Source organism: Globicephala melas, chromosome 19 (assembly GCF_963455315.2).
Source record: "Globicephala melas chromosome 19, mGloMel1.2, whole genome shotgun sequence".
In the NCBI taxonomy this organism is placed as follows: Eukaryota; Metazoa; Chordata; class Mammalia; order Artiodactyla; family Delphinidae; genus Globicephala; species Globicephala melas.
The window spans coordinates 45,212,204-45,226,910 of NC_083332.1; the positions used below are offsets into that span (position 1 = coordinate 45,212,204).

At 46.2% G+C, this 14,707-nt stretch overlaps 3 protein-coding genes across 4 annotated transcripts in view; 1 reads left to right on the top strand and 2 right to left on the bottom strand.

The window, feature by feature from the left end:
• Nucleotides 1-998: 998 nt before the first annotated feature.
• Nucleotides 999-3,297, bottom strand: DERPC (DERPC proline and glycine rich nuclear protein). Its single transcript, XM_030863540.3, has one exon. It carries the CDS (start codon nt 3,295-3,297, stop codon nt 1,675-1,677), a length of 1,623 nt encoding a protein of 540 aa, XP_030719400.1. The 3' UTR covers nt 999-1,674.
• On the bottom strand, nt 3,294-12,280 carry CHTF8 (chromosome transmission fidelity factor 8). 2 transcript variants are annotated; one of them, XM_030863542.2, is made up of 4 exons: nt 12,182-12,280; nt 4,291-4,348; nt 3,906-4,023; nt 3,294-3,518 (listed from the first exon to the last, which is right to left on the bottom strand). In XM_030863542.2, the coding sequence occupies exons 2-4, from the start codon at nt 4,311-4,313 to the stop codon at nt 3,294-3,296; spliced, it is 366 nt and encodes a 121-aa protein (XP_030719402.1). In that variant the 5' UTR covers nt 4,314-4,348; nt 12,182-12,280. The 2 variants fall into 2 exon arrangements, with proteins under 2 accessions (XP_030719402.1, XP_060145871.1); XM_060289888.2 differs by lacking the exon at nt 12,182-12,280 and adding an exon at nt 11,780-11,836.
• Nucleotides 12,281-12,310: 30 nt separating this feature from the next.
• The window catches only part of UTP4 (UTP4 small subunit processome component), a 32,798-nt gene continuing 30,401 nt past the window's right edge, over nt 12,311-14,707 (top strand). The window contains exons 1-2 of the mRNA XM_030863538.2: nt 12,311-12,386; nt 13,662-13,822. Of these exons, the coding sequence (XP_030719398.1) occupies nt 13,664-13,822 (159 nt within the window). The 5' untranslated portion in view covers nt 12,311-12,386; nt 13,662-13,663. The remainder of the gene's footprint in view (nt 12,387-13,661; nt 13,823-14,707) is intronic.

A 14,707-nucleotide genomic window follows, 5' to 3' on the forward strand; every position in this document is an offset into this window, starting at 1 on the left:
GCAGACTTCACTAAGGGCTTGTTTTTCTTCAGCTTTTACTTGAAGGTTAATGTACGATGGACTCCCAGATGGAGAACTCTTGGCTGTCCTACCATCAGCTCTGCCTTGCTCTGTGACAATCAACTTTCTCCAGATCAAGAGTAGGCAGGTACAAGTAGTGGGCCCACAACGTTTGACCTCAACTGGTTTTTCTAAGTTATTTTGTACATTTTTCAGCAGCGAAACCAAACTGGGTCTTCAGCTTTATTCCCGTTTCTTGTAAGGGAAGAGCCTTTATACAATTGGACACATTTTGGGTTTTCCTCAATGAGAATTTTAATCCTCTTTTGTATTATTTCTACAATAATTTGTAAACATATTTATTTTTACTTTTTTTTTTTTTTTACTTTCAGGTCAAATTTTTTATACTGCACTTATTTGTCAAAATAAAGATTCTCACATAATGCTGGTACCTCTGAGCTCCTCCCTCCCTCTTTGTATTTAACAAAAGCTAGCTCTTTATTCCAGTTTCAAGATTGGTACTCGAGGAAGAACTAGTTTTGCCGAGGAAATTCCACTGGAACTCAGAAGCAGGTAAGTTGTCACAGCTGCCTCTGGACCTGGGGAATACAGTAGGTCTACCTTGATAACTGCACACCTATGGTGGCTTAATTTTTTATTGTAGAGAGTGGACGGGGTCTTTGGTGAAATTACGAGCCAGTGAGTGAGCCCTAGTTAACCAGCTAAGGCTAAAAACCAAAGCTTGCTTCCTCCTTGAAAATGTCATTATCTGGAAGGTAATGTAGGACTGTGGCCAAGCTGACACAATGAAAAGCAGTGGGTAAACTTCCTTCCCTGTGGAACAGGTAATAAAAAGGGAGTGAAATCAATAGCCCTCTTGTCCCATTTATTAAAGAAACAGTAAGAAAAGGTACAATGCAGGAAAACACCATCCTTTCACATCAGGCTGAACGAAGCACAGTGATTTCTCCCCTTCACTCCCCCCACCCCCACCCCAATTCCCATAACCCCATCCACGTCAGTTTAATTTTGAGGTTCTCTGATTGGGAGTACCAGTGGAGAGGGAGCGGGATGAGCAGTGGAGCCTTGATCCTGGCCTTCTCTAAGCAGGCCCGGTCAGGCCAGCAGAAATTTGGTGGCTCTCTGAAGTGGCTGCACTTCCCTGTTCTGTGTTCCAGCCCCCAGGGGAAGGTATGGCAGTAGAGGGTGACCAGGTCAGCGCTGCTGAAGCATGGTCCGCTCACCAACGCAACATTTCTAGACAGCAGTGAGCTGATTCTCCGGTGGTGAGCAGGGGAGCGCATATGAATTGGAACCTGCAGGCCAATGTATCCCTGAGGAAAAGTCCACAAGAACAATTCAAGAAACTAGTAAGAAACAAGGGGCAGAAAGCTGTGGGACAAAAGCACAGCAGGCTTCTGGAAGGCTGGAGATTCCTTCTCGCAAGGCGGGATCATTCCCACCTGCCAAAGTCCATGTCCCACAGATAACATTTCACCTTCAGTCAAGAAAGACGCGGGGGGGGGGGGGGGGGGCGGGAAAGGCTCATTTGAAGTTGAGCCCCAGCTATGTACTTCAGACTGTAGCTCCATATCTACCCTTTCACCTAAAACAGCCCCTGCCCAGAACCACAGTGCCTGGAAACCAGGGTGGTCCTGGAGAGAAAAATGGTGTTTAAGGGGGTAACATTCCATTTGGGTACATTGCAGCCATTGGACCCCCTGGTCTGGGGAAAGCAGCTGGGTTGGTGCCAGGGAGGCTCCCCACTCTAGGAAATGGGACCAAAGTCTTGCTTACAGGGCCATTCATCCTTGGAAAGGAAGCTGGGTTTAGACCCAGGGTCCCAGTTGGCCTTGCAAAAGGAGCTGGGTTGATACCCACCGGGCCTGCTGGCGAAGAGCCTAGGGGCCCAGGAGCTGACCTGGGGAAAGTAACCTGACCAGGACCTAATGGGCCAGTAGACCTTGGGAAGGTAGCTGGACTTGGACCCTGTAAACCAGTGGCCCTTGGAAAGTTAGCTGGGTTGGAGCCTAGTGGCCCAGAGGCTCTTGGGAAAATTGCCGGACTTGAGCCCTGGAGGCCAGCAGACCTCTGGAAGTTAACTGGGTTTGAAGCCAATGTGTTAGAAGACTGAGAGAAAGCAGCTGGGTTCAATCCCCCTGAACCTGTCCCCCTTGGAAAAGGATTAGCATTTACTCCCATGGGGCCAGCGGGCCTTGAAAAATGAGCTGAATTAGGGCCAATGGGGCCAGGAGCCCTCGACATGGGAGATGGATTTGGCCCCGGAAGGCCAATTCCCCGAGAGCCAGGACCCGAGTTTGGGCCTATGGGGCCAGGTATTCTGGCCATGGAAGATGGGCTTGTGCCCATGTTTCCAGAAGACTGTGAGAAAGCAGCTGAATTTGCTCCTAAAAGACCTGCTGCTCTTAGAATGGGTGCAAGATCTAGGCTTTGAGGTCCAGCCATTCTTAAGTTAAGACCAGATCCTGTGCCCAAGAGGCCACCTGCTCTGGTGTCCAAATTAGGGCTTGGAGCCAGGCTACCTGCCCTTGGGTTAGGCCCAAGGCCTGGGCCCAGGCCACTTGACCTTGGGTTGGGCCCAAGGCCAGGGCCTGGAAACATACCTGACCTCGGGGCAGGGTTTGTACCTACAAAGCCTGATCTCAGATTGGGACTTGGTCCGGGGCCCAGGCCAACGGGCCTAGGATTGGGAGGACCATTCCCAGAAGTCAACAGGACACCTGCTCTCAGGTTGGGTCCAGATCCAGGGCCCATGGGGCCACCACTTCTGGGGTCAGGACCTGTTCCCAGAAGACCACCTGGCCTTGGGTTGGACATAGGACCTGGCCCTGGGAGACCCCCTAACCTTGGGTTAGACAGAGGCCCTGGGCCTGGAAGAGCCCCTGCTCTAGGATTTAGAGCTGACCCTGGGCTTGGGCCCAAGAGACCACCCGGCCTTGGGAAAGAAACTGCACCTGTGCCAGTGGGATTCATCCCTCTTGGAAAAGAAGCCATGCTTGGGTCACGAGCACCAGCAGGGAAAGGTGCTGGATTTGAAGCCAATGAGCCTGATGAAGTTGGAAAAGGAGACGGGTTCCTTGGAAACGGGGCCAAATTTCCACCAAGAGAGCCGGTTGCCATAAGGAAGGGATCTGAGTTCATACCCAGAGGGTGGCCTGTGTTTAAAGCAGGACCCCCTTGTGGTCCCAGGGAACTGTCCATCCGTCCTCGAGGTGGCAGCGGAGCACGAGTCCAAGGAGTTGGCCGCTCTCTAGGGAAAATCCGGGGTTCTTTCATACTTTCTTGGGGACGTTGGTGATAATGGGCTTGGGGCGAGTTTTGAAAAGGATCTTGTTTTTGATGAGTGCTGTTACCACGTACTGGGTGCCACTCCTGCAGTCAAGGTCATCACAGTCCTGCTCCCCGGGAGTGTGTTTAACAAGGACGGCAAAAGGTTTCTCCAGATGGATGATTTTCCCATACAGGATATGATGCCCCACGATCAGCACAGGGATTCCCTTTGGCAGAACAAGAATGAGATGCCTGAGGTTCAGGGCAAGGTCGTAACATTCAGGTGCCTTCTAGAGATGCTCTTGGGAGGCAATGCTGGCACCTCCACTCCCTCAACCACTGCTGAGAAGCCACAAAGGACAACCCACCCTCATATCCTTTTCACTCTTTCTAGCCCCAAGTAAGAGAATTTCTACTTTTAGAACTGTGACCTTTCCAGATTCCCCAAAGCTAAATTTCCCTGCTACTGCAGAGGTGGGGGGAGAACAAGCAATGGCTTAGCTAGACCTTGAATAACAAACCTGAGGGCAGTCCTCACTCTGGGTCCTGGGAGCACCACCTTGGTGTAGCTTGCTTTCCTGAAGCATTAGGCAGGGAAAGAAAAGTCCCCTCACCTCAGTGGTGTAATGTAGGTCTCCCAGGAGGTTTCCAGCTAATCCAGTGCTGTAGCGAGCCTCGATCTCCCCCTGTAGCTCCATCAGCACCCATTCTGCCAGGCCTCCAGCCCCAGCACTGCAAGCAAAGGGCTGGCGGTTACAATATTTTGGAGGGGTGAAGGATGAATAATAGTGTCCTACACCACCATTCAAGGCCCAAGAGATCTCTTTGCTGAGCACGAATTCTTGGGAAACTGGGCAGTGCTAGACACTGAACTAGAAATTGAAATGCAAGGATTTGTGCAAGATGCACCTAAGGACCCCAATTCTTCCAGGGAAATTTCAAACCTATATAGCCCTAATCATTCAAGCTAAATTAAAAAAAGTCTCAAAAGGTACTCACCTGGAAATAATGATCTGCACCATGAGCTTCCCGTCTTTAAAAAGCAACTGAAAATAAGCTGTAGAAAAAAAAAATTTCTTTAGGATAATAACAATAGCTAACATTTGTCACTTACTGTGTGCTAGGCACTTTTGTAAGTGCTTTAGACATATTTAATTTCAATCCCCTAACAACTCTATAACATGTAACATTTTTAAACTGATATTGTACATATAAAATTGCTTCAGATCACCAAGGGTCAACTACAGGGTGGAAAGTTAATAGGTATCACAACTGTGTTCAAGGTCGCATAGCTACTAGTCTACGAGCCGGGATCTGAACCCAACACATACACCGCAGAGCCCACACTCTTGGCCAGTATGCTAACTTGCCTTTCTCAAGGATATTATATTTTCCATTCTGCATGGTTCTAAAACACTAAGGAATTCTTTTAGGTTTTACTTTTTCCTTTGGTGATAACATAAGCTTCATGTCTGCCACTTTGGTTATCTTATATTTCAAGGTTCAAATGATCTCTTTTAACTAAAAGCCAAGAGAATGGAAAAGGTCTTCCAGACAACTTTAGTGAACAGTAAGCTGATTTCTGATGTGATTCTCATCAAACACTTTGCCCATCTTTCATCATTTAGACACTAAGGATACCCTGACGCTTAATCTACTTTCGTTTTATACAATGGCACCACCTGGTGGCAAGTTTGCGGCACTCTACAAGAATGAGTTAAAATGGGACATTTTTGCCTGAAACAACTGGCTTCTTGTACTTTGTCTTCCTGAGAAGGATAGATTAATGGGGAGATTGAGGGATGGGGGATCTAAACTATAGCTTCTGTACAAATCTTTCCAATGAATAGATGGAGCCTAGTGGAAGGTTATCAGATCAGTGTTTACCAACTGTAGAACAACAAGTTAATAGGAATTATAATTGTGCTCACGATTAGCAAACACCTGCTTAAAGTTAAACAGGTTTCCTTACTGACATGTTAATCTTTGTTTTGGATCTCCAGTGAAAAGTATATTCACGGCAGCCCTGTAAGACAGCAGAACCTCTTACTCTTGAGCACCAAACACATTTTGGAAATATGAGGTTGGTCAATCAGTGGTCTTCAAATTCAAATATAAAGAGCAGCTAATATTTATTCAATTTTTACTATGAATCAGATGCTGTGCATATATATCATGGGTGGTATCTCATTCAACCACTCTGAGATAGGGACTTATCTGTATTTTGCAGATAAAGTTACTGAGGGATACATCTGCTTTATGTGGTACACACACAGCTAGCAGGTGGTAGAGCCAACACAAGAACCTAGGTCATCCAACTTTACACTCATAATCAATACACTCTCAAAGGAGAAAACCAAGTGAGAATAAAAAGGCATGAAGGCATCAGGCAGGCACTGCGTACATGCATTCAGCAAGAGCTGAATCAAGAAGTCATGTTTGAATAAGCCAGACCTGCTGTAGCAGTACCAGGTGTGGTACTGCTTGACAACAGGTAATACACTGGCTCAGGACGGCAAAGGTCTTCTGACAGATAAGAAGGCCCTACCTCCACCATCAACAGAACAATCAAAAGCACTTTTAATATTCTTCCAAGGTTTCTTGAAGGAGAGACTAATAATTAAAAATCAGAAGGCCTAAATTCAGGTTCCAGCCTGTAAGTGTGGAACTCTTTCAGTGTCATCATACACAAGTCACTTAATGACCGTGGGGCTAAAACCTGGATTGTCTGACTCATTTAACTATCATGAAGACCAAATAAAACATATGTGGAGGGCTTCCTTGATGGCGCAGTGGTTAAGAATCCACCTGCCAACGCAGGGGACACGGGGTCGAGCCCTCGTCCGGGAAGATCCCACATGCCACAGAGCAACTAAGCCCGGGCGCCACAACTACTGAGCCTGGGCTCTAGAGCCCACGAGCCACAACTACTGAAGCCCACGTGCCACAACTACTGAAGCCTGCGCACCTAGAGCCCATGCTCCGCAACAAAGAAGCCCACACACCGCAATGAAGAGTAGCCCCCACTCACTGCAACTAGAGAAAGCCCGCGCAGCAACGAAGACCTGACGCAGCCAATAAATAAATTTTTTTAAAAAATGTGGAAATGCTTTAAAGACTAACATATAGCTAATGTTTTAAAGAATGGGATAAATAAATCAACATTTCCACACTATAATTGTGAGTAAAATTCAGAGAATGGTAGGTACATTTTAGCCATGAATCAAAAAAGGCTCAATAATTGAAATTGAAGTTGTGAAGTTTCTAAAGGTTAATAAATGCATATAGATTGAGAAGAGTTCTTGTAAATAAGCTTTTGATGACTGATGAAATAGTATATTTTCCTTGGTAAGTGTAAAATACAGGTGGTTTCACAGAAGCAATAGGGTGTTCACACAGATACACATTTTAGGAAAATCATGGCAGGGAAGGAGATTAATCTTTAAGACCTCTGACCACATGTTTGAGATAGGAATGTGCAGACTGTTTAGGCAAAGGGGATGTAGAAATATTTTCAGTGCATTCCCCATTTCCTCGACAGTCTCCTATCAGAACAGGAATTCAAAACAGTGGCCTAAAGGGATTTCCCTGGTGGTCCAGTGGTTGGGACTCACCACTTTCACTGCCGTGGGCCTGGGTTCAATCCCTGGTCAGGGAACTAAGATACCGCCAGCTGCGTGGCACGGCCAAAAAATAAAAACAAAAACAAAAAAACAGAAAAAACGGTGGCATAAGTGAATAAAGGAAAACAGATGCCTAATAGCTGGGTCAGAGTAGCTGTACCTCCATACTTGTCACTGTGCTTCAATGAGCACACACAGCTCTCTATCCACTTATGTAGGAGGCCCTGCCTGAGTACACCTATTGATACTGGTAGACATCTAGCAATTCTTGTAAAAATAAGAATTCTGTGGCCTAAAAACTTGTGCTAGACCTAATGAGATGCCGGAGATGTGAATACAAATGAAGTTCACACCCAGCTTGCAAGAGTCTAGCTCACAGGAACCTGTGGACTGATATAGCTATATTTATGTACATGAGGGTGTATTTACCAAGTTAGTAAGTGATGTAGGGGAAGGCATCCCTTTCGTGAATTTTAAAATTCTACTTTAGCACCTTAAAATATCCCATTGGCTGAATCAGATTCTTCTTCTTGCTCCTTGCTCTAGGCAACTATTCTCAAGAGTAGGTATGTATACCTGAATAAGTCACTGATAACACACCTGATGGAGGCGACAGGGAATATGTATTTCACTTAGTGTGGAGATGACTAAAAAAGATAATGAGGGGCTTCCCTGGTGGCGCAGTGGTTGGGAGCCTGCCTGCTAATGCGGGGGGGCACGGGTTCGAGCCCTGGTCTGGGAGGATCCCACATGCTGCGGAGCAACTGGGCCCATGAGCCACAACTACTGAGCCTGCGCGTCTGGAGCTTGTGCTCCACAACAAGAGAGGCCGCCATAGTGAGAGGCCCACGCACCGCGATGAAGAGTGGCCCCCGCTCACCGCAACTAGAGAAAGCCCTCGCACAGAAACGAAGACCCAACACAGCAAAAATAAACTCCTACCCCCAACATCCTCTTAAAAAAAAAAGATAATGAGAACATGCAGCCCAATCTGTCCTCATCCCCTTGAAAGTAGGCAGAAAAAATCAGTAGGAAAACAAGGAGGTGAAGAAGTATAATACAAGTCAAATCCTATTAGTAATAACAAGTAACATTATAATGAAAAATTTCCGTATAACAAAAAGATTTCTAAGTCTTCAGTCTCAACTCATTCCAACATTTAAAAATAAGCACAGCAATTTCTAAGTGCTTGTTCTAAGGTATTGCTTGTGTAGAAACTGCAGCTTTATCAAGAGCAACATCTGAAGGCACGGTTTGATGAATGTACCATATCAAATCATGACACTAAAAGGAGTCACTGGAAGAGACTGCCCAGCACCTCACTCTCAACAGCCTTGAGTTTAATCCCAGATTTAGCTAGGACCAACTAACTGGTCTTTGTTGAAGAATAATAATTCCAAGTTCCTGTACAGCCAGGAAGAACTGATGCCACTTTTCAAAAAGATGTTTAAATTCAATATATTTCAGAGCGGAGTCTCACAGGCCACAACTACAGTACATACTTGGAGACTTGGAGAGATAGGAAGGTGTGGAAAAAACCATCCAAACACCTTTCCCCTGCAATGAATTATTTTGACTCCCTACCCCCTCCCCTTATAAAAGGGGGAAATGTTTTACTATTCAATTTTGGGGGGCCTTTACATAGCTAAACAAACTAAACACATAAGTTCTATATTCCTAACTTAGTCAAATGACTTTAGCTATGTAAACAAAACTTTTTAAAAAGCACTTTGTATGTTTTAACTATTTTTTCCCTTAAAGGGAAAAAAAAGCCTTTGTGGGGGGCTTCAGGATTTCTAGAAATATTATCTAAGAAATTTCTAGAAATATCTGAGGTTGCCCCAGATCATCCCCAGTCTTGAGACCTGGAGTTACTTTGGAGATCCTGAGTAAAGTCAAGACACTGTTGTTTCTCAGGACAGTGGTCCAGATGACTTCAAGACCCCTGAACAAACCACAGATGAGCAAAGAAACCCACATTCTCAGAATCAACCAAGACTCACAATGGGAACCCTAATCAAAACTCAAAAGTTCTGTCTGAAATCAGACCAAATCTGGGATACATCTTATTTAACTGTCATTTTGAAAGTCATTAAAAACCTGAAAAATCAAAGTGCCACCACAATTTCTTAATTAGGAAGAAAAATTCAGGCAGAGCATTATCTTTGTAATACAAAAAGCTTCATTTCTCACATAGCTAAACCTTTTTGAACATTTATCTGGATTCTCCCTTTTCATCCTGAAAACAATGCTATGATACAGGTACTATCACTCCCATTTTACAGTGAGGAAACACGCTTAGAGAAGCTAAAGGTTAAGTAACTGGTGGAACAGCTAGTAAGTGGTAGACAGGGAATGTGAATTCTAACTCCTCCACAATCCGGCCTGTCCTGCAGTCCTCTCACACAGCACCTTCTCATGCAGGACATCAGTACAGGAACTTGCTTTACAAACATTAGTCTTTCTCATAACATCTCCCACAAGATGGCAAATAAACCACCTATGAAGAAGATGTTATATCTCGCCACCGAAGTAACTATGACATCTGTTGGGTAGGCAGCTCAAAACAAATGAGCCTGCTTTTCATCATATCCAACTGACGAGATTTAGGTTTCTGAAATCCCTAGAGATGTACTCAAGCTTACCTCCAGGATTCAAAACTATAGCCTAAAACTCTGTTTCCTGCCTGTGTAAGGCAAAACAAGTCAAAAGAACAGAGCACATTCTTTGTCACTGATTCATCTAATCTCCTACAAAATTTCTTATCCATTGGTTTCTGAGTTGTTAAATTGTTAATATTACTAAGGTCTTACAGAGAACATCATGAGCAATGATCCTCATGATGGTTAACTGCCCCCAAAATAAAATGTAGCAGAAGACAGCATGGTATGTATCGTATTAAACAGATTATGCAGCTTTCACTGAAACAGGGGCTTTGATTCAATGGTTTAACCTAACTACACATAATTAAATTTTATTACAGCTAAACAATGTTTAGCTGCAATAAACATTGGCCCTTTCATCTTTTCTTGTTGCTTTTTAAACGGAATAAAGGCTTTAACTTTACAATTCTTAATTTAAAAACATTCATTTTTATTTTTAAAAATTAAATATGACACAAAATGTTTGCAAATTGCTGGGCCAACAATTAGCACTTATTGAGTTCTTATTCGGTCCCAGAAACTACTCTTTGTGTTCAGGGATTCAGTGAGAACTGAATCAGACCTGGATTCTGATTCTGCCATTTATCTAGCCTGCGTATGACGGGGGTAATTTAATCTCAGGTTGCAGTTTCTCCACCAATAAATTGAGCATAAAAGAGAACCCATCTCAAAGGGTGGTTGTGAGCATTAAATGAAGTTTAGAATGTAAAGTCCTCAGCACAGTGCCTAACATGGTAAACCTTTAGGGTCAAGCTATTGATTACCTGGAGGAACATGGCATTTTCTTAGTACATGTCCAATAGAATGACTTTATACTACTGTGTACTTATTATTTTAATGTTTATAGTGGATTAAAACATCCTATAAAAGCAGCATGTTATCAGAATGAAATCAAGCTTACACAATGGGAGAACAATTCAAATATGGCAGTCAGGGTTCACCAAACTGCTTCTGGGATTAAGTTCTGGAACGTTTTTTACCTCTAAGCATGATAACTATTTCTCTGTGTGTCTTTCCATCAAATGAACAATTCAGGAACTTTTATATACAACTCAATACATTATTTTTATTAGCAGTGTTGTGATTTTGTGACTGATTGGGAGAGTCTAAGTTTCAAAGGGAAGATCTTGTCTCTCGACAGGCTTATGTTATGTCATTAAGAGCTAAAATCCAGTTTCTAAATGAGAAGCTTGCTCTCCTCCAAAAAGGGGCCATGGAGAGTAGGTGGAACTGAATGCTTCCAAACTTTTCATTAGTGAAGAGTGGGTTCAAAAACGTGTGTGGACACTATGCATACATGTGGTACTTTCCCATCACATTTTAAGATTCCCATGATGGAGGGAATCAATTACTGGTATTTGTAGACAATGGGTAGAAAAGATGACTTCAGTCGATCAGAGTTACTCCAGTTTTCTGCATCTTCTGCTACTCTGCGGCCCCTTCTACCCTTCCTCCTCCTACTGCTGTGGCACCCTATCTTCCCCAAAGCCCCTTCCTTTATAGCTCTACTTGAGGTCTCCCTCTGTACTGGATTCCCCTCCCACCAGCCACCATCTTCTCCACCCTCTCCCCGACCCCCTCCCCTCCCTTCAATTTCAGCTACAAACACTTCCTATTTCTAGCCCCGCCCACTTTCTGGGACTTCTCCATCCGCTTCCCCTCTTCTCCCCCCCCCCCAAACAAATTACCCCCGACTATCTCCAGGACCGCTTACCAAGCTGTTTAACCCTTTCTCCTACCTCCCAAGGGAACTACTCTTTAAACTGCCTTCCTCCACTCCCCACCCCCGGAATACTCTTTCCAAACCGTTCATCCTCCTCCCAAAGATCAGTCTTCAAACGTTACTCCTCTACCACCCTCATTTTCCAAATCGTTCCCTATTTCCCCCCGTCAATTCTTAAGTACTTCTCTCCTCCAGGACCCGACTCCACCCCACTCTTCTCTCGTCTCTCACTCCGCCCACAAATGAAGCTGGATCACTCTCCAGACTGTCTCTTCCTTCCAACCACCCTCCCAATTACCGCTCCCAGCAGCATCTCCCCCACGACTTAAAATGTCCCCTCGAAGGAACCTCACATTCCCCCGCTAAGTCCCCTTTCTGATGTTCCCGCTACTTCCTGGGTTCCAGTTCTACCCCACTCTCGCAAGCATCCCGTGCTGGGTTCCCTCCCCACCCAGGGAAGAACCCCTTTCCGCACATACCTCGAGGTTCCGGCCCGCGCCGCCCCCTTCTCCGTCCTCCGCCCGCGCTCGGCCACTCTTTCCGCCCTTCTCCCGCTCCGCCCTGCTCGCTCCCTTCCTTCCCTCCGCCTTCCGACTCCACATTGCTCCCTTCTCCACAATTCCCGGCCCTCCTACCAGGGGGCCCCTCTGGGTCGCCCCCCACCTCTGCACGGCCCTCCCCACTCCCCTCCCCCTTCCCGGCCTCCCCTCCCCCCCGCCGCTCCCCCACTCCCCGCCCCTCGGCTCGCCATTCTTCTTCTCGAGCCGCGTGCCCCGCCCGGCCCCAGCTCCCTAGCTTCCCGATCCCTCGCACCCTCGCCCCCATTCCCGGCTCGGCCCTCGCTCCCCGCGGCCTCCCGCGCTCCCTGCCCGCGGCCTGACCTGCAATGGCGGCCGCCGAGCGCGGCGCCGCGCGGCCAACGGGCGACAACCGAACCTCCCGCCGCCGTCGCCGCCGCCGCGAGCACTGCCTGCGCACTTCCGGCCTTGCGGCGCGAGCACTTCCGGGGCAGAGCACGCGAGCGCGCGCGCACGTGGGGCCGGGGCGGAGAGAGGCGAGCGCCGAGAGTGGCTAGCCCATCCGCTGGTGAGTTGGGGAAGGGGCGTGGGGAGCGGGGATGGGACGGGGTGGGGGGTGTTAGAGCGGGTGAGGCCTGCTACAGGTCGGCGCCCGGCGGAGCTCGCCGATTCTCTTGTGCCGAGGCCGGTGGGGGCTACTCCGGAGATCCCCGGAGAGGGAAGGGGCGGTGGAGCCCTCGCGCGCGCGTTGGACGCACTCTTAGCCCAGCCCGGCCGAACGCGCCTGCTCTGCAGGCAGGTTCCTCACCTTGAAAGGAGACGAGTAGGGGGCGACCCAGAGCGGAGTGCTTGTATTGGCGGCGACGGAGCGGCAGGTAGAGGGAGTAGTTGACAGATGCCGACCAGTCCTGTCGCTCCTCCCCTTGAGACGCTCTCTGTTCTTCCTGCCCCATCAGCCCCACCGTCAGTACCGTAGTTGAGTGTGTGATTTGAAAACTTAACATGCAGTAGAGATAGAGGTGTTTGCCAAAATGCAGATTGCTAGCCCTCCCCCCGCCCCAAAAGATTGGAATTCTGGAACTGTGGAATAGGACCCGGAATCCTGCATTTTTAAAAACCATTTATCGAAGTGATTTTGATACAGGAGTTCTGCGGAGTCTGCGGACCTGACTTTGAGATACTCCTTTAGACTGTCCACATTTCTTGTTTCTTTAGAGTGGTCGTGGTATTTATCCTCCTCTCCACCACCCCCACCCCCAGAAACCTCACACACAAAATACAAAGGAGACCTTAGTTCTGCCTCGAATACATCCGGTCAGCTCCATGTGACTCCCTTCAAGTGCGCACTCCCAGTTAGAGAATGAGGTTATGTTCAGTCTTTTGCTCTAAGATCACGTTTTAAATTCTCACCCCTCTTTTCCTGGACCACTTCCTTCAGGCAGTTGTCAGGATTGCTGGCAGTCTGGGTGATGCTGTATGTGCTGATCTTTTTATTTTGTTGCTGAAGAATCCTGAGCTTCTGGAGACTGTTTGATAGATTCTGTATGGGCCATGAAAGCATCATTAGTTGGATATTTAGAAATGAACCTCCGTCGGACTTCCCTGGTGGTCCAGTGGTTAAGAAGCGGCACTTCCAATGCAGGGGGCTCGGGTTCCATCCCTGGTTGGGGAACTAAGACTCCACATTCTGCCCGGCGCGGCCCCCTCCAAAAAAAAAAGTGAAAAAAATAGAAATGAACGTCGATGAAATATAGTTGGAGTCTTCCACCTAGAATAGTGGTAATAAGAAACATGAGGTGTGACATACTGCTGTTTAACAATGATTCTTTTCTTGCCCCCCTAGGAATGGGTGAATTTAAGGTCCATCGAGTACGTTTCTTTAATTATGTTCCATCAGGGATCCGCTGTGTGGCTTACAATAACCAGTCAAACAGATTGGCTGTTTCACGAACAGATGGCACTGTGGAAATTTATAATTTGTCAGCAAACTACTTTCAGGAGAAAGTAAGTCATTTGGGAGCCTGATTTGGTGTATTTGACGTTAATTTTTTTCTTAAGTTCAATTCTGCCAAATCTATGTTTTTTGTATTCAAAGAGATCAAAAGAATAGTAACTCTCCCCCACTCTCTCCGGAGTTGTTTAGAACCACATAACAAATATGCGATCTCTTGTCTGAATGATGCGCTTAGAGGTTTGATCTGTGTGATGTTGGTTAGAAAGATCCTACCTAGGAATTGTGGTGCTCACTGTCATTTGGAAACTGAGGTTTGCTAGATCTGTTGGGCAAAATAAGAAGGAAAATTGTCAAGACCATTGCTTCATATCAGTCTCTGCACCATTGTAACTTTGGTAAAGTGGCATTTCCTGCTATAAGTGTCAGTACCCATTTCATTGTCAATTCAGAAAAAATGATGAGACATTTTAATGTCAAACATTTTGGTGATGTAATACCAGGAAGATGGATTCCTAAGTTCATCTGTCTGAGAGAAGGTAGATTTATGTGCCTTATATTTGGGAATAAAGATTTTAAATTAGGTAAAGTACTGTTTGGGTGTATGCAAAGGGCTGTTACAGCAGCATATTTTTCAAAGGCAGTGATTACTGATTTCAAGTGCAATAAAATAATTCCGGTCACATTTACTGAGTGCCTTACATGCCATAGGCACCATGAAATAAATGAATAGAAGGAAAAATGAATGAATGCAGTGCCCAGCAACTTAGTACTTGGAATTTAGGCACTCTGTAAATGTTTCTAAATGACTGAGTGGCAAGTATTAGGCATTAAGATGAATGTCAGAGGCCCTACCTTCAAGGAGTTCAAAATCCAGTGGGGGAAAGGTGAGTATACAGTTTGCAAACAGTGTGGCAAATTTTATGATAGACCTAAGC